The 18,809-nt window shown below is 37.2% G+C and overlaps 1 protein-coding gene across 2 annotated transcripts; it reads right to left on the bottom strand.

The window, feature by feature from the left end:
* Window positions 1-1,170: 1,170 nt before the first annotated feature.
* Window positions 1,171-18,779, bottom strand: YEATS4 (YEATS domain containing 4). Of its 2 annotated transcripts, none has more exons than XM_036110395.2 (7): window positions 18,517-18,779; window positions 15,382-15,501; window positions 12,796-12,862; window positions 12,591-12,685; window positions 9,325-9,417; window positions 9,148-9,235; window positions 1,171-1,824 (listed from the first exon to the last, which is right to left on the bottom strand). In XM_036110395.2, exons 1-7 carry the CDS (start codon window positions 18,565-18,567, stop codon window positions 1,655-1,657), a joined length of 684 nt encoding a protein of 227 aa, XP_035966288.1. In that variant the 5' UTR covers window positions 18,568-18,779; the 3' UTR covers window positions 1,171-1,654. The 2 variants fall into 2 exon arrangements, with proteins under 2 accessions (XP_035966288.1, XP_077932395.1); XM_078076269.1 differs by lacking the exon at window positions 1,171-1,824 and adding an exon at window positions 1,850-2,142.
* Between the last annotated feature and the right edge of the window lie 30 nt (window positions 18,780-18,809).

Genomic DNA, 18,809 nt, shown 5'->3' with positions numbered 1-18,809 from the left:
TCCACATCATCACCAACTTTTTTGTCTTGTTTTGTTTACAATTATAGATGCTTGGTTGGTATAAAAGTGGCATGTCATTGTGGTTCTGATTTGCACATCTCCTCATGTGCTTGGTGGCTATTTGTATCTCCTTGGAGAAATGTCTACCCAATCCTTTGTCCATTTTAAAATTGGGTGGTCTTGAGTTATAAGAGCTGTCTGCATACTCTGAAGAGATCCTACTTAGATTAAAGCCAAAACAAAGATAGAGGGCAAAATTGAGCCATAATGACCTATTTTGGACTCTTGTACTCTTGCATGCCTAAAGTCAGACCTACCTCCATGAACCAACACATTCTTGGAGGCTAATCTGACTAGAATAATGGAGGGATAATCTCCCATGTCAGGGTCCCTCAAGGAGAATGGGACTTTTCCCCATTAGTTTTTCTGGTCAATCCCCAGTCCCCACCCTATACTGGGCATTGGATAGGAGGTAGGGGAAAGATGAATGATGCCTGGCACAATCAGAAGTGCTACTTCCAATCCCATAGGGCCTGGCAGAAATTTTAAGACTATGGAGACCTTTGCACAACCTCATAATGCTTGTAAGTGCCACAACTTAAAAAAATAAAGCAACAATTACTCAAAATAACTAACCTACAGGGCAGATAAAAAGAATCAAGTGCTAGAGTATATAGTTAAATACTCTACTACAGAGAATACAGAATCCTTACATTAGGTATAGGCATGGTTGCCATTAACTAATATTGTTACATGTTTTCCAAAATACTTTCCTACCTATTGTTGTCCCTAGGTTGCCCAGACAGATAAGCCCATGTGGCCTTAAGTACTACTACATGTTCCAATTAGATGAGTCCAAAAGTATAGGGCTCACTATGTGGATCTGAACAGGAGGCTAAGGAGAAAGTGGAGAAAGTAGGGGTCATATGTGAAGCTGATACACAGCAGCTTCCTATGTATCTTTGGAAAATGTATGAGGGATTAAGTATTTTTCTACGTGAAAATGAATGACACTGTGGTAGTAAGGCAGAACAACACTTAAAATACGATTTTTGCCACAATGAGTGCCAATAAGAGACGTGTGATCACAATACAATGGAGATACATTAATTGTAATGAGAGAGCTAAGGTGCTTCATCAAAGAGGAAGAAACACATCAAGAGGCAGACACAAGATCTGTAAACTACATTTATTGAGTACTTACTGGGCAGTGGGCACAACAGATACAAAAGAGTTAGGATGGGGACAGTAAGAACTTAAAAAATTAAATACACATGTTAATTTACCATCTAATTCTACCAGGAAAGTACAAAATTTGTACAACTTTTACTTTATTATGAAATTGTGATGCCTGTCAAAAGGATAAGCTATACATACAATGCCAAAAATTTTTTTAAATTGTGCTTAACATCATTAGAATTACCCCAAAATGGGTTGATAAAATGCCTATACAGCATTCATTCTTATTACACACATATATTCACTTTAAAGATTGCTTGAAAAGTACAAATCCTTTGACCCCATTGCTGGAAATCTGTGGTCAACACCTACACGTGTCGTTTCTCTAAGAAACACCATGGCATTTGCGGTCCATTTCTCCCTTAAAGTCCACCTTATTTTCAGCTAGCTTAGTAACAAGCTCTCTTAGAACTGTTTATATGTCTTTTGTCTGATCATCTTCTTCAAGTTTCCTGATTTCATTTTTTAAACAATTTATAGTTTCACGACTTGCCTTTAATCTCTCCTTAAGCTCTGCAATTTCAAAGCTTGTTTTTTTTTTCGCAGCTTCTAATTTTTCTCTGGTTTTCACTTCAAGTTCTGCAACTAAGGAAAACATATTTTTATTGAACTATTTCATTTTTCTCCCATGTCTAAGGTATGTCAGAGAGGAATAAATATGGCATTTCCTTAGGTCAGTTTCCACGATGAAATGTAAACAACTTAAGATACATTAAACAGGGCGCCTGGGTGGCTCAGTCGTTAAGCGTCTGCCTTCGGCTCAGGTCATGATCCCAGGGTCCTGGGATCGAGTCCCACATCGGGCTCCCTGCTCGGCGGGAAGCCTGCTTCTCCTTCTCCCACTCCCCCTGCTTGTGTTCCTGCTCTCACTGTGTCTCTCTCTGTCAAATAAATAAATAAAATCTTTAAAAAAAAAAAAAAAAAAAAAAAAAAAAAAAAAAAAAGATACATTAAACATACGGAGGTGGGTAGAAAGTCTAAACTCTCACAAGAGAATCTAAGATGCTTTCTGCAACTAAGAATGAAATTCTGGCCATTCACAATTAAGATGTTAAGACATAATGTCCTTGCGGCGCCTGGGTGGCTCAGTCATTAAGTGTCTGCTTTCAGCTCAGGTCATGGTCCCAGGGTCCTGGGATCGAGTCCTGCATCGGGCTTCCTGCCTTCTCCCTCTCCCACTCCCCCTGCTTGTGTTCCCTCTCTCGCTTTGTCTCTGTCAAATAAATAAATAAAATCTTAAAATAAAAAAAAAAGACGTAATGTCCTTGTTTTTCTCTCCACATACATATTAATTTGGAAATAAGGTGGAATACAATCCAAGAGACACCCAGATAATACGAAGAGCTAACTAAATACAGTGTTCTTAAACATATGTACAAGTAAAATTTTACATAAACAAAATCACGCTGGTAAAACAAACCCCTATCTTTTAAAAAAAAAGATAGCAATAACCACCTAGGTCTAAATTCCAGCTGTACCATTTACTAGCTGTGACACTCTAAGTTATTTATTATTTCTATGCTAATTTCTCATTATAATGATGTGTATTATAATGAGACTATAACGAACACCTCATATTTGAAAAAAATTTTTAATTTTTTTAACTTCTAGTTTTAATTGTCTCATTTAGCATATTTTGTGACCTATTTCTTTCCCCCAAACTAGTCTTAATGGTTTTACAAAAGTTCTGGGAGATAATGTGCTCTTAGTTGAGCTTTTCTATTTTCTTGGTATTCGTGGAATGACTTTTACTGGTATTAATGACCAGCTACTAAAGAGGACCTAGCATCTTAGTAAGTAGATCTGTAAACTTTTATTTTTAGTTCGTATCTAAAACTTTACTCAAAAATTTTAAATGAATTAATGTACATAAAGTATCTAAGAGAATACTGTCAGGTACATAAAAAGCCATCCTAACTACCATTATGACAGAGGAACACTAAATATTTAAAACATTCTAGCCGGTTACATAACAAATTACTAAAGAAAGTATCATTACTGCAAAATAGAACACACCTATTTAAATATCCCACTTGGATAGTGTAGTATTGTTTTACAAAGAAAAATGCCTACTTTTGTCCAGCAGTTCCATCTTGTGGACATTTCAGGTAATTGCTGCTGATGACTATAAAGCACAGTTGTACTTTACTGTTGATAAGATGATCACTAACTGTAAGCAGCATGGTTTGGTGTGGTGGGGGGGGGAACCCTTTGAAATCAGAAAGACTTCAGTTCAAATACAACCTTGGCCCCTTATTAGCTAAATGCTGATTATCTCCTAAGTCTCCCCCAATCTGGTTTCTATTTGGTACAGTTAAAACTGTTATTTCTCAGAGAATATCTGAGGATTAAGTAATAAATGTAAAGCATCTAGCAAATTAAAAACATGCAATAATATTTCTTTATTTTCTTTATGGCTGGTGACTTTCTTTTTATGATACATTTTATAATACATGTAAAATTTTATATTGCCAAAACAATCCTTATTTTTCTTTGTAGTTTCTTTCACTGCTTAATTTTAACTTTGAAAATCATTTTTGACAATATAAGTACCTACATATGATACAAAACTAAAAGGCTGAAAAATGTAGATAATGTAAAAATGTCTCCTTCCACCTCTGTCCCCCCAACCAACCAGTGTTTCTTCCCAGAGATAATCAGTTTTAGGTTTCTTTGGTATCTTTCAGAAATATTTTGTTCATAGACAAGCACACATCTAAGTGTGATTTCTTCTCACCCCCAAAACAAGTGGTATCATACTATCTACACATTGCTCTGCATCTTGCTGCTTCACTTAGTATCATCTGAAAGCCCATTCTGTGTCCTACAGCTGTCTCATTCTTTTAATGGCTGCAGATGACTTCACCTAACGGACATACATAACTCATTAATCTGTCCCCTCTGATATAGAGTATTTCCATTTTTTCTTTTACACACAATGCAATAATGTGTATGCTGTGAGTAATTATTTCACTATATTTGTAGGATAATCAGTACACTTGTAGGATAAATTCCTGTAAGTACAATTGTTGGGATATATGTACTTGTAACTTTGAAGGAATGCCAAGTAACCCTTAAAGGTTCTATTACTTTACAGTCCCACTAGCATTGTATGTCTGTTTTCCTACTGTATCAACTTCTTGATCTGTTACCCGGAAAGGTTAAAAATGGTATTTCAGGCTAAATTTAATTTGCCTTTCTCTTTTTACTACTAAGGCTGACCAATCTTTTTATGTTTAGGAGAGACATTTCTCCCTTCCTTTTTATGGATTGTCTTTCCTTTTTTTTTTTTTTTTAAAGATTTACTTTATTTGAGAGAGAGAATGAGCGAGAGAGAGAGCACATGAGCAGGGGCAGAGGGAGAGGGAGAAGCACACCAACCACTGAGCAGGGAGCCCGATGTAGGGCTCGATCCCAGGACCCTGAGATCATGACCTGAGCCGAAGGCAGACGCTTAACAACTGAGCCACCCAGGTGCCCACCTTCGCTAATTTTCCTATCGCATTATTGGCCTTTTTAATAAACTGAGGTATAAGTGACATATTAGTTTCAGGTGTACAACATGATGATTCCACATTTGTATACACTGCAAAATGATCATCATAGTAAGTCTAACATCTGTCACCATAGTTACAAATTTTTTTTCCTGTGATGAGAACTTTTAAGATCTCTTAGCAACTTTCAAATATGCAATACAGTATTGCTAACTATAGTCTCCATGCTGTACATTACATCCCCATGACTTATTTATTTTGTAACTGGAAGTTTGTGCCTTTTGACCCCTTTCAGCCATTTCACCAACCGCCCACCCTCATCTCGGACAACCACCAATCTGTTCTATGAGTTTGTTTTTTTTTAAGATTTATTTATTTTAGAGAGCATGTGTGTGTGTGAGCAGGAGGAGAGGGAGAAGGAGAGAAGTAGACTCCCTGCTGAGTGCAAAGCTCGATGTGGCGCTCAATCTCAAGACTCTGAGATCATGACCTGAGCCAAAACCAAGTCAGACGCTTAACCGACTGAGCCACCCAGGCACCCCAGTTTTTTGTTTTTGTTTCTTTTTTAGGATTCCATATGTAAGTAAGATCATTTGGCATTTGTCTTTCTCTGACTTATTTCACTTAGCATAATACCCTCAAGGCCCATCCATGTTGTCATAAATGGCAAGATTTCCTTCTTTTTTTTTATGGCTGAATAATATTCCATTGTGTATATATACCACATTTTCTTTATTCATTCATCAACAGACACTTAGGTTGTTTTCATATCTTGGCTATTGTAAATAATGCTGTAATGAACACAGAGGTGTATATCTCTTCTCAATTTTCAAGTTAGTGCTAGTGATTCTATTTTCTTCATATAAATATCCAGAAGTGGAAATGCTGGATCATATGGTAGTTCTATTTTTAATTTTTTGAGGAACCTCCAATTTACATGCCCACCAACAGTGCATCAGGGTTCCCTTTTCTTCACATCCTTGCCAACACTTGTATTTCTTGTCCTTTAGAAAACAGCCATTCTAACAGGTGTGAGGTCGTATCTCATTGTAATTTTTAAGTTGCATTTCCCTGAAGATTAGTGATACTGACCACATTTTTATGTACCTGTTGGCCATCTGTATGTCTTCTTTGGAAAAATATCCAAATCTTGCTCATTTTTAAACTGGATTGTTTGCTTTTTTTTGCTATTGAGTTGTAGGAGTTCTTTTATACGTTTTGAATATTAACCCTTTATCAGATATATAATTTGTAAATATCTTCTCCCATTCAGTATGTTGTCTTTTCATTTTGTTGGTACTTTCCTTAGTTGTGCAGAAGCTTTTTAGTTATTGGCCTTTCTTACTGATGTGCAGGAGCTCTTTATATTTTAAAGAAACTAGTCATTTGTGATAGGAGTACAATATTTTTTCATGGCTTGTCTGTCTTTAGACTTCGTTTAGAGTGCTTTTTTTTTTTTTTTTTTACTATGCAACAATTTTTATTCCCTTTCTCCCTCTCTCTCTCCACATCAATGAAAAAACATATACTGAGTGAAAGGCACTTTGTTAGATGCTGGGGTGAGGTAGATGATAGACAAGAAAGAAAAATGCAGTACAGTGTCATAGGGAGCTATGAGAGCAGACTGGATTCATACCAGTGTGAAAGGGTGTGTGTATCAAGGAAGGCTTCTTGGCAGCAATAAAATCTGAGGTGAGTTTTAAACAATGAGAAAGGAATTAGATGGATGAAGTGGACATCACAGGCCCTGGAAACAGCACATACAAATTTGGGAAACAACAAGGAGTCAGGTACAATGGTTAACAGGTAGTTTTAAATCGAGTCGGGAAGACCTGATCCAACTTATTTGTCAAAAGGACAACACACACTATAGATATAGATTCTTGTTGTTTGGTTTGGTCATTACACTTTATTTTCTGACCAATCGTAAGACTGCAAAGGGCATGATGTACTTAGAAGAAGACCTAATTAGCAATGAAATCATAAGGGAAAACATTTAAAAATTTCTTTTAGCTTGTTTCAGTTTTCTGCTTCCTATATATTAAGTGCTTATATAAGGAAGAAAAATTTGTTTTAAATTTCTAAATTAAGCCTCAATTTAGAGTAAATCAATCCAAAGAGAAATTATTATTTTTGCAAGCCAATATAACTTACTGGTTAGAAGCACAGACTATAAGGCTTTTACAGAGATAAAACAGCTTATCGATAGAACAGATAGAACAGCACAGATTCAGGTTAAATCCTGGCTCTACTGGGTGATTTGAGACAAGTCATCAAATCTCTCTATGCACTAGGGCCTTTATCCACAAAATGGGGCTAATAGTAGCATCTTCCTCCTAGGGTTGTTATACCCATAATTCAGTAAGTTCAGAAATGTAAAGCACTTATCTAGTACACAGTAAGCTCTCATTAAGTGTGTACTATTGTTTTAATTATTCCTTGTAGAAGCAACTATTATTATTAATAGCTAGATCATTGTGCTTGGGCAAATCTCTACAAATTTACTATTATTAGTATAGTTTTATGAACTTTTAATATGCTTCACAAATGTATTCTCTGACCTGATATTTAAAACTCCAACCATCTCCTCCCACCAAAGGTGTTCCCTTCCCTGCTGTTTTTCTCCATATCACCTAATTACTAACTTACACTTTACTGTTCTATTTATTTAATATCTGCCTTTCTCTCAATAGAGTGTAAGCTTCATGAAGGAGGGATTTTTGTCTGGTTTGGACACGGCTCTACCTTCTGAACCTAGAATAATGCCTGGTATATAACTGGTGCTCAATATATACTATAAGAAAATGAATGGAAGATCAAAGAACAACTTAATGAATGCTGACATAAATGTTAACACAAGGATGGCAAATAGGTATCATCTTGAGTACCAACTGCAAATGACTGGCAGTAGCTGCACGGAGTGATGTGTATGGGATTCTGACGCCACGTTAGCTTAGAGGGAAAATATAATGTGACTGATTATCAGTGTGTCATTCTAGTATTCACCACCCCAGCATTAATCTGAAACTATGTAAAATGACACAGGTTAAACAAAAAGAGATAAGCTAGTTCACAGTACAGTAGTCCCCCCTTATCCATGGGGGATACATTCCAAGACCCCCAGTAGATGCCTGAAACCACAGATAATACTGAACTCCATACAAACTATGCGTTTTCCTATGCATACAGACCTACGATAAAGTCTAATTTATAAATTAGGCACAGTAAGAAATTAACAATAACTAGTAAAATATAATAATTATAACAATATACTGTCATAAAAGTTATGTAAATGTGGTCTCTCTCTCTCTCTCAAAATATCTGATTGTATTGTACTCACCCTTCTTGTGATGATATGAGATAATAAAATGCCTAAGTGGTGAGATGAAGTGAGGTGAATGATGCAAGCCCTGTGACACAGCATTAGGCTACCACTGACCTTCTGACAATGTGCCAGGAAGAGGATCACCTGCTTCTGGACCACTGTCGACCCTAAGTAACTGAAACCTTGAAAAGTGAAATCATGGATAAGGGGGGACTACTATGTACAAAAGTATACAGTTGACCCTTGAACAACATGGGTTTGAACTGCATGGGTCCACTTATACACGGATTTTTTTTTCCCCCAGTAAATACAGTGCAGTACTGTAAATGTATTTTCTCTTCCTTATGACTAACATTTTTTCTCTAGCTTACTTTATTACAGACTAAAATATATATAATATACAAAATATGTGTTAATTGACTATTTATGAATAAGGCTTCCAGTCAACAGTAGGCTATTAGTAATTCAGTGTTTGGGAAGTGAAGAGTTACACAGATTTCTGACTGTTGGCGGGTTGGGTAGAGGACAGTGGTCAGCGTTGTTCAAGGGTCAACTGTAATTATGTTCTGCAAGGTTCTTCCCAGATTTTATTAGCAAAGACTAGTAAACAGAAAATGGTTGAGTGACAGGTTAAGCAAGATTAGTGAAAAGCTATGCTTAAATGTAATTAGGGAATAAAAGACAATATTTCAGAGAATGTGAAAGGCTACTTTGTGAACAATTTAAAACATCCTTCTTAGGGGCGCCTGGGTGGCTCAGTTGGTTAAGTGACTGCCTTCGGCTCAGGTCATGATCCTGGAGTCCCGGAATCGAGTCCCACATCAGGCTCCCTGCTCATCGGGGAGTCTGCTTCTCCCTCTGACCCTCCCCACTCTCATGCTCTATCTCATTCTCTCTCTCAAATAAATAAATAAAATCTTTAAAACATCCTTCTTAGAGGTTCTATAGTAATACATATTTTTTTTTAACTCTTAAAAAATTTACCTTTATATATCCTTAGAAAAAAATTTAATAGTCACTAATCATAATCCTTTCACCATTATAGAATACATTATTTTTCAGAATTAATTATGAACTCATGGCACTTACATTCTGTTTCATGCTTATAGGCTCCTAATGTTAGCTGGCGAGATGTTGTTAATAATTGTTGCATCATTGCTGTTGGGTCTTGAAATATCTAATGGGATAGAATGGAAAAAAGCTCAGTAACTTCAAAGTTCTACAACTTAAAATGCTTTTAAAATTCTCATTATAAAATCTTCTTACCATTTCATCATAGAACTCTGAAACCACTGTCTTTTTTCCCAGCATTGCATTGGTGTCTGACTGAAACAGCTTTAATAAATGATAGAGGGTTACCTGTGAAATAAAAATAGATGTCACATCTGTGCAATGGTTTTCATCATCGTGAGACATCATGATTTCTGTAACTGAATTAGAAAGTAGAATTACTTAACATGTCAAATTCAGGATCTTATCTCAACTACAAGTTATTGTGTGGCAAATCACTCAAATTCTGTACTTTTATTTTCCTATTAGGTATTATTATCTATCCACATCTACTAACACCATGCATGTTTTAAAGAGGGTAGGTATGGATGTTAGAAAACATCTCTACAGAGTGACAATGTAGAAAAATTACATAAAACACAGCTACAGAGATGCATGGGAGTAATTTTAGAAAAACAGAAAAGAATCATTGTGGTTTTCCTAGGGAAAGGGCCAGAGGTAGGGGAAAGAAGATGTTATGGGTTGAACTGTGTCCCCCCAAAAGATATGCCAAAGTCCTAACCCTCAGTACTAGTAAATGTGACCCTTATTTGGAAATAGAGTTTTTGCAGGTGTAATAAAGTTAAGATGGGAGTTATTAGGTAAGGCCCTAACCCAATACGACTGGTGTCCTCATAAGAGACACAGAGACAAGGAGGGAGAGGAGCCAGGTGACAATGGAGGCAAAGATTTTAGTTATGCCACCAAAGCCAAGAAACACCTGGGGCTACCAGGAACCAGAAGACACAAGAAAGGATCCTTCCCTAGAGGTTTTGGAGAAAGCATGGCCAATACCTTGCCTCCAGAACCATGAGAATAAATATGTTGTTTTTAGCTACTCAGTTTGTGGTGCTTTGTTATGGCAGCCCTAAGAAACTGATACGGGAGACCTATATTTTTTACTTTTAAAATCTTTTTTTAAACCATGTGCATACCTTACTTTTATAATTCAAGAACAATTTAAAACTGCATCATAAAACCGTCCTTCCTTGAATTTACTATTCAGACACTCAGAGGCATTCATGCAGATATAGACAATGAAAAACGTCAAGACAGATGTCCCTAATTTTGAGGGGTGTTTGAAGATTCTTAGAGCAATGAAAATGCCTTAACTAGCCACGAAGATATTTCTAGGAATAAAAACCCAATTTTAGCATTTTGCTTTTAGGAACAATCATTCCTTTTATAATGGTTTGATCTATAATCTATAATGGTTTGATCTATAGATTTTTAATCTATAACCAGGAAACAGAAATAAATCACATATTACCTGTGTCTTTTATATTTTAAATAAAACTTCATGACTTATTTTAAAGAGTCAACAATTAAAAAAGTATAATGGTTTCATTATACTAAAAGAATATGACAACAGTTTTTGGGTAATAAAATCCAGGCCTGTGTAGACCTATACGGAAACCTATTCAATAAATTAATCACTGCAGAAGTACAATAAGCACTCTTTCCAAGAGTGGACTTTGAGAGTTGTCTCACACAAGGTTATATGATATAATTTCTCTCAGAGATTTATTTTCCAACCGGGAGTGGTGGACAGGACAGATGAAGAATAGATAGGTAAGGCAGCACATTCTCAAAGTAAAAATGAATTCCAAGCAATCTTACAAAGTTAAAAAGAGTTTCTGCCCTACTAGCATTACTGATTTCTTTTCCTTCTCTCTCAACATCTGCTGTATTTCTGTATTCTATTCTCCCTAATAGACTATTTCCATTAAGGACAGGAGCAGTATCTCATCTGGAGCAGTATCTCATCTTTGTATCCTACCCCTTGAACAGTATCTTGGCAAATAATGGATATTTAATAATTTCTTGCCAGATAGAATATACTGTCTGTTGAGAGTATTCCAGAAGGACAAAAGAATAATAGGAGATCTGAAAACCTTATCACATGGAAAACATTTAAATGAGCTATAGATGTCATTCAGGAGAAAAGAAAACGAATGTATGAACAGTTATCAGTAAAAAGTTCAAGGAAGCTTAACACAAACTAGAGCTTTCTTAGCACTAGAACAACCCCAGTTTCACTTAATGACAAAAGTCAATAGTCTTTCTACTGGAGACAGTAAGCCCAAACAAGGCTCTCATTTAAAAGACTGCCTAAAGGAATTCCTACGAAGGAAGAGTATGGCTCATCCCTATGGGTCCTAAATCTTACTGAGCACCAAAATCACCTGGGTGATTCTGAGGGGTGCTGGCTCCTCTCCAAACCTACTAAATCAGACTCTCCGGGGCATGGGGCCTAGGAGTTTGAATTTGTAAAAAACAACTCAGATATCTCTGGTGCAGTCCACTAGGAACTAATTCTCTGAACTACAGGCCCAGGTCATAGTCAGCTCCTTTAGAAGCACATACAATTTAAAAAATGTAATCTGATTATTAAAGTGTAAATGTTTGGTGCTAAAGAAATGCACTGAATCTCTCAAGATGAAAATTAATGGTGATGACCTGAAACGAGTTAAACACCAACCACACATGTGGAATGAGAGAGCCATAACTGAGTTGTAACTCTATGGGTTTACAAACAAAACAAGCTGAGTAGTTTTAGTCAAAAGAAAGGATAATGGAAAGAATGTGAGGTCTGAATGCAAATAACCTGGGTTCAAAAACTAGCTCTGCCCCAGTTAACTGTGTTTTTGAGCATATGACTTGATCTCTGAACCTTAGTATCCTCATCTCGTGACGGTATCATCAACCTCACCAAACTGCTGAGGGATCAAAGTGAAAGTTTTGAGGGACTTTTTGCATTATCAAGCAACAATCTGATAAGAGAACAAAAGATGAAAAAATCCATGGTTATAAATAAAAATTCAGGAATAAAATAAAGCTGCTAGTACTGATAGCAACTTGAAAAAACAAACTTGAAAAAGCAAAAAGACTGTTGCTAACTATAAAAAACCGGATACTCTCATTCTAGACAGCAGATGGACTCATCTCGTTTATTACTAATAACCAAATAATATTAATGAATTTTAAACTTTTTTTGCTGTAGTAATCACATGATTCCATGGTTTCTTTCTGAGAAATGTTCACATTATATCGCTTCTTTCTATACTTGAAAAATAAGTTTTGAAAGGCATTTCCCATAAAAATGAAAAACCTTAACTCATGGCAAGATACACCATGCCATAAGCTTACATAAAGTGTATCTGAATAAAAATGTCAACATATAACAAACTATTCATTAAGTAGATTACATTTTCACAATTACAAAAATCTGTTTTATGTTTGCAAAGATTACCATTACTCACAGGTCTCTCATTAGGATCAATGAAAAATATTTTGATGATTATTTCAAATTCACCCCATCCTGTCTCAGTAATTTCATATGGAGGCTTAGTAACAACTGAAGAGAAAAAAATAAAACAATTATAAATTACAAAAAATACTGATACAGTCTCCTACATCTTTTTAAATGTTAAATTTTATATTATGAATCAAAAAACTGTACTCTACCTCTTAACGGATTGCCATAGCTTTCATGTAATTTAAATTGGATTTTCTTCACGTATGCTGACATATCCTAAAATACAGAGGAATTAGTTCTGCCATCTATATTTAAAAACTATGAGGAAAATACACTGAGCATTGTACCTAATTTTATAAAATACACTTTCCCTCAAATTTTATGGAATCTAATTTTATTTTCTTTTATTTTAATTCCAGTATAGTTAACACACAAGTTAACAGTTTCAGGTGTACAATATAGTGATTCAATAATTCCACAGATCACACAGTGCTTATCATGACAAGTGTACTCCTTAATCTCCAGTGGAATCTATAACTTTCTAAAAAACATGAATTATACCCAGGTTTGGTTTTTATTTTAAACAAAGGAGGCCTGAGTTGAATTCTTTCACAACTCGTAACATACAGGAATATACATGTCCCTAATTCACTTGTTTTGCGAATCCTATTTTTATATATCTCTATAGGCAATGCTCTAAATCAATTTTGATTTTCTATAAAAACAATAGTACATTTCCCATATATTTTACAGAAATAAGCACATAAACTAAAGCACATCTAAGAACTAAGGAACTTTAAAGAACAAAATTATATTACATAAAGCTAAGTTTAACTAAACTAAGCAACCTAAAACCATCAGATACAAAACTCCTTTTCCTAATCTTATTTTGAAGCACAGGAGCATATTCATTAGTTCTGGCACATAAAAGGGATTCTCCTAGGGAAAGTGGCTTTTTCAAAAAAGAATTCACTGTAGAAAAATGTAAAACTGAATCAGTCACACTCGACAGTAGTATTCGTTAATCTTTTTATTTGCTTTCGGGAAATCTTTTTATGTGATTATCTACATTTTTAATCGGGGTCATAACAATATACTAACATCTGCTTTCATCACTTAACATTATATTGTCAACATTTTTTGAGGCAGCTTTTCATAAGCATATTTGAAGACTCTTTGGGAATACTTTCATTCATTTTTTTCTACAAATGACCAATACTGGATACCAGATGCCACCATGGTAAATAATGAACTCTTGTCCTCATGGCAGGGAGAGACAAGAAAATCAGCATTTCAATGTAATCTGTTAGGAGGGCAACAGGTACAAATTTTAGGAATGGCACCTAATTTAATTTTTGGAGATTAAGAGAGTAGTTTGAAAGAAAATACATTTAAACTAATACCTACGGGAACAATAAGAATGGAGTAGGTAAGAAGTAAGGAATGAAGACATTTAAGAGTGTCCCTTTGGGAAACTGAGAGTACTCTAGTATTGATGGAATGGAGGGTAGAAGGAAATGAAGAGGCAAACACAGCACGGGATAAGCTGCAGAGGCAGAATTGGGAAAGACCATGGCAGGCCTTCTAAAACCGTTTTTTGTGTGTGTATGTTTTTTTTTTTTAAGATTTTATTTTTAAGTAATCTCTATCCCCAACATGGGGCTCGAACTCACAACCCCAGATCGAGTCACAAGCTCTACCAACTGAGCCACCGAGGCGCCCCTAAAACATGGTAATTTTAACTTTATCCTGAGGGCAACAGGTCAGTCATTGAAGGTTTCTTGTTTTTTCTAAATAACAGCTTTATCAAGATTTTCACATACCACACGATTCACCCATTTGTAGTAACTATTCAATGGTTTTTAGTACAGAGTTGTACAACCATTCCCACAATCAAATCTAAAATATTTTCATCACACACAAAGAAACCCCATACCCATTAGCACTCACCCCTAAATCCCTCTTCCACCCATCCACTGGCAATCACTAATCTATCTTCTGTGTCTATGGATTTGCCTATTCTGGACATGTTATAAAAATGGAATCATCCAATATATGGCTTTTGGTTTGGCTTCTTTCACTTACCATAATGTTTCTAAACATTCCATGTGGTAGTAGCATGTATCAGTACTTTATTTCTTTTTACTGCCTAATAATGTTCTATTGTATGGATATACCACATTTTATTTATCCATTCATCAGCTGAAAGATACTTAGGTTGTTTCCATTTCTTTGGCTATTATGAATAATGCTGTTACAAACATTCATATACAAGTTTTTTTGTGAACTTTAAAGGGTTTTAAATCAACAAATATTCATTCACTGAGTATCTGCTGAATACCTACTATGCACTGACTGTATTCCAGGCATTAGAAATTTAGCAACAAAACAAAATTATCAGCATCCAGACTATAGAGTAGTTTTTTGTCTTTCATCTCCTCTGATGGTCTTATTACCAAATTGTTCCTAAAAAGTATGAACTACTCTTCCTGAAACACCTGATTAAATACGAAGCTAACTTAAGACGTAATGATTGGAAGATGTGCTGTGTTTATAGCATGGTTCTTGTTATCATAACTTTAGATGGAAAACATTATTGGAAAATCCATTATTGGAAAATTGGATTTCTACTAACTGTTATGAGATGACAACGCTCGCTTTTTTCTTTCAACTTTTTGGGGGTGACATTTCTACAATGGGCCAATTTTATAATCAGAAAGTTACTATATTACAATTTATCTTCAATCAAAAACAAACTGTGGCTTCAAAAAGTTATAGGAGAAACAAGTGCCTACCTCATTTCTATATGGTTTTACATACACTGTCCACTGATGGGTGTGCCCATCCTCTTCTCTTTTCTTTCCAAAATATCGAGCAACATTACCATAAACTATTGGTTTGACGATAGTAACCCCCTAAAGGAAAAATAATTTCAACACCAATTAATATTGCATCATTTACCCAAATATACAGAATAAGAGCTCTGAAAACTTGGGTTTGTTTTTTTATTTTATTTTATTTATTTATTTGAGAGAGAGAGAGCGTGAGAGGGGGAAGGGTCAGAGGGAGAAGCAGACTCCCTGCTGAGCAGGGAGCCCAATGCAGGACTCAATCCTGGGACTCCAGGATCATGACCTGAGCCGAAGGCAGTCACTTAACCAACTGAGCCACCCAGGCGCCCTGAAAACTTGTTTTAAGGAATGGCAGGCAAGCTAAATACCTAGAGTTTGCTTATAAACTGGATTTCTCTCAATCAAATCAATATCAGACAATTATCTTCATATTAACACAAGTAACTAAACACCAGATTAATTACAATGTTCCCACTTTGAAAATGTCTATTTAAATCATGTAAAATACTTTGAGAGATTTTTTTTTAAGAAAGGCAAAGGCTCTTTATTTACAAACCTTAAAGCGAGCCTCAGGAATTAATACCACCAATTTTGACTGCCATCACCTGAGGGTAATAATGTCTTGATTTATCAGTTTACAGCAGTGTTTTCCAAAGCACAGTACAAACACTAAAGACAGTCTGGGAGAGGATTTTAGGTAGAATTAAGGCAAACATTTTTCAATTCATTACTTATGTGTTAAGTTCTGAGATGGAAGTACATGTTTCTCATCATATCTGGTATGTGTAGAGGTGGTGACTGTTGCCGGATTCTCATGAAAAGGAGAGACAAAAAGTTTCAAGGGAGGAGAAAACGCTGAATGTTATACATGAAATTTGAGACTAACTGTTCAACAGTAAGAATGTATCTGAAGGTCAAAAAGCAAGATATACCACATATTAAAAGTGCTCTGCCAATGTACTCAATTCATAAGAAGGAAAAGCCGTGAACAAATGGAAAAACTTTTCATTTTGGCTGGAAAATTAACAAATCCAATCCCTATTAGCCTCAAGTTAGTTAAAAGAAGGCAAGCAGTTTGTATGAGAATTTAAATAATCACAGCAAGTGCTATTTGACACTTGTGGCAACAGCAGATGAGGCATCAGGCTCAAGGCCTGAATGAATGAGCAGAAGGAGCACTGGCGCCGGGCATGGGTAATACATCCTGCAGCTACTACTGTGTTGCTAGAACTTGCAGATTTCCTCGGTGATGCAAAGCGGGTTCATCTGTCAACACACTTTCTAACTGAAGGAAATTTATCTAAATTGGAAAAAGATGCCTACAAAACGACATAACAATCATCAGGAATGAGAAATAAATCCTTAATTTTAGGGCGCCTGGGTGGCTCAGTTGTTAAGCAACTGCCTTCGGCTCGGGTCATGGTCCCAGGGTCCTGGGATCGAGTCCCATATCGGGCTCTCTGCTCTGCGGGCAGCCTGCTTCTCCCTCTCCCACTCCCCCTGCTTGTGTTCCCTCTCTCGCTGTGTCTCTCTCTGTCAAATAAATAAATAAAATCTTTAAAAAAAAAAAAAAAATCCTTAATTTTAAAGCTTTACATGACTAACTCACAGGCATGTTTGGTGGAAAAGCATTTGAGGACTACAAGCCTAATCTCCTCAAATCACTTTGGACTTAAAACGTTTTGAACCTTACATGATTACAAGTAGAGAAAGTTCTGTAAGTTCTCCAAAAGCTAACGTTTTAACCCTTTGGTAGTACTTTCCTATCAGTTCCAAACCTTGCCCAAAGGTTGGGCAAAATATATATTTATGATGAAGTTTCTGGTACTATGAATTCTACCTGACATCTTTCCATTAAATTTTGGTAGTTTCTGAAATTTTCCAAGAACTCCTACTTTGCACGTGATATTAAAGCACTGTGCATAATAGTTGTATACACGTACAGTCAAAATTATGTAAAAATTATGGATGACACGGATCAGGACTTGATGAAAAGCTAGACTAACTAGACTGGTGCTAACGTGGGTGATATTTCTTTTTTTAAAAAGATTTTATTTACTTATTTGACAGAGAGCGCGCAAGCACAAGCAGGGGGAGCAGCAGAGGGAGGGAGAAGCAGGCTTCCCGCTGAGCAGGGAGCCCGAGGTGGGGCTCGATCCCAGGACGCTGAGACCATGACCTGAGCCGAAGGCAGCTGTCTAATCGACTGAGCCACCCAGGCGCCCCGTGGGTGATTTCTTTTTAAAGAAAAATTTCCTTTCTGCAATAAATCTAAAATCAGAAGGGGTAAAATTGTGTGTTATATATCAAGAACCAGAAAGCCCTGCCTTAAAAACTAATGTGCGAGGGGATGTAGGAAAGTGGGAGGGAAATGGGTCAGTGTCAAACATTATGTTAGGCTCCACGCCAGCAACTTTAAAAACAAAAGAAAACTAACATTTACGGAACGTTCTCTGTGTGCGGGCCAGTGTTATCTTCTCTGCATGCCTTGATTAATATCTTGGCCGAAGCTTTGGGGCTTTGTGGACATCATGAACTCGGGCAAGTTTTCCGAACTTTTCTATCCCCCCAAGCTCTTCAGTTCTCGCACCTGCACATGCTGTGCGGGTAAGCCTTTGAAAGGCTGCTGTAGGGACTGAATCAGAGAATCGGGTAAAGCGGTCAGCTACTCTGCTTGGCACGGTAAGCGCAGAACCCAGTATCTGCTGCTCTTATTATCCTCACAATCAGGTGGATGGCACCCCCAGTTTACCGGTGACCCGGGCTGGCAGATGAGCACCAAGCCCTCAAAGCAGCTATTTTCCTCGGCAACAACGTCCAGTTCTCCCTCAAGCCACCACTGGTTGTTTTTTGGCGGGGACGGAAGGGGGTGGAGAGGCGGTCAAATCGTGGCCAAAAGAAAAGAAACACTGATTTTCCCGCAGCGGCTTTGACTCGCTCTCCGTCTAGAAACCACTGCCCAAGCCTGAGCTGAGAAGGCGCGAGAGGGAAAACAACCGGGCCCTCCCCAGCGTGGCGCAGGGAGGAGCCAGGACGTGAGAGCCACGCCCGGAGGGGAGGCGCGTGCTGGGCACTGACCTTCACTCTCCCGCCGGAGTCAGGCCCAAATTCGGCCATTCTCTTGAACATATTGTCCTACGGAAGAAGCCGCCGCCGCCAGGGAAAGAGACCGGGGCCGGCGGGGTCGCCGCTCCCCTCAGAGGCCCCGCTCCTCCCGCGCGGGCCCAGGCGGATGGTTTCTGGCTGAGCGAGGGCGAGTCTCCGGAGCTCGCGGCGCTGACAACAGCCAACTCCTGCGGCGGGCGAGTCCCGGAAGCGCGTTTAGTCCCGCGCCGTGGAGAGCCCAGTGGAAGGAGCGGTGGCGGCGCCGT

Source organism: Halichoerus grypus, chromosome 6 (assembly GCF_964656455.1).
Source record: "Halichoerus grypus chromosome 6, mHalGry1.hap1.1, whole genome shotgun sequence".
Lineage (NCBI taxonomy): Eukaryota > Metazoa > Chordata > Mammalia > Carnivora > Phocidae > Halichoerus > Halichoerus grypus.
The sequence above is the reverse complement of the archived record's forward strand: the minus strand, read 5'-3'. Positions and strand labels throughout refer to the sequence as shown.

Coding starts and splice junctions, on each gene's coding strand:
- YEATS4 (XM_036110395.2), bottom strand. CDS start 18,567: ATGTTCAAGAGAATGGCCGAATTTGGGCCTGACTCCGGCGGGAGAGTG. Junction 12,686..12,795: donor CTATGGCAATCCGTTAAGAG/GTAGAGTACAGT, acceptor TTTTCTCTTCAG/TTGTTACTAAGCCTCCATAT. Junction 9,418..12,590: donor TTGATCCTAATGAGAGACCT/GTGAGTAATGGT, acceptor TTTATTTCACAG/GTAACCCTCTATCATTTATT.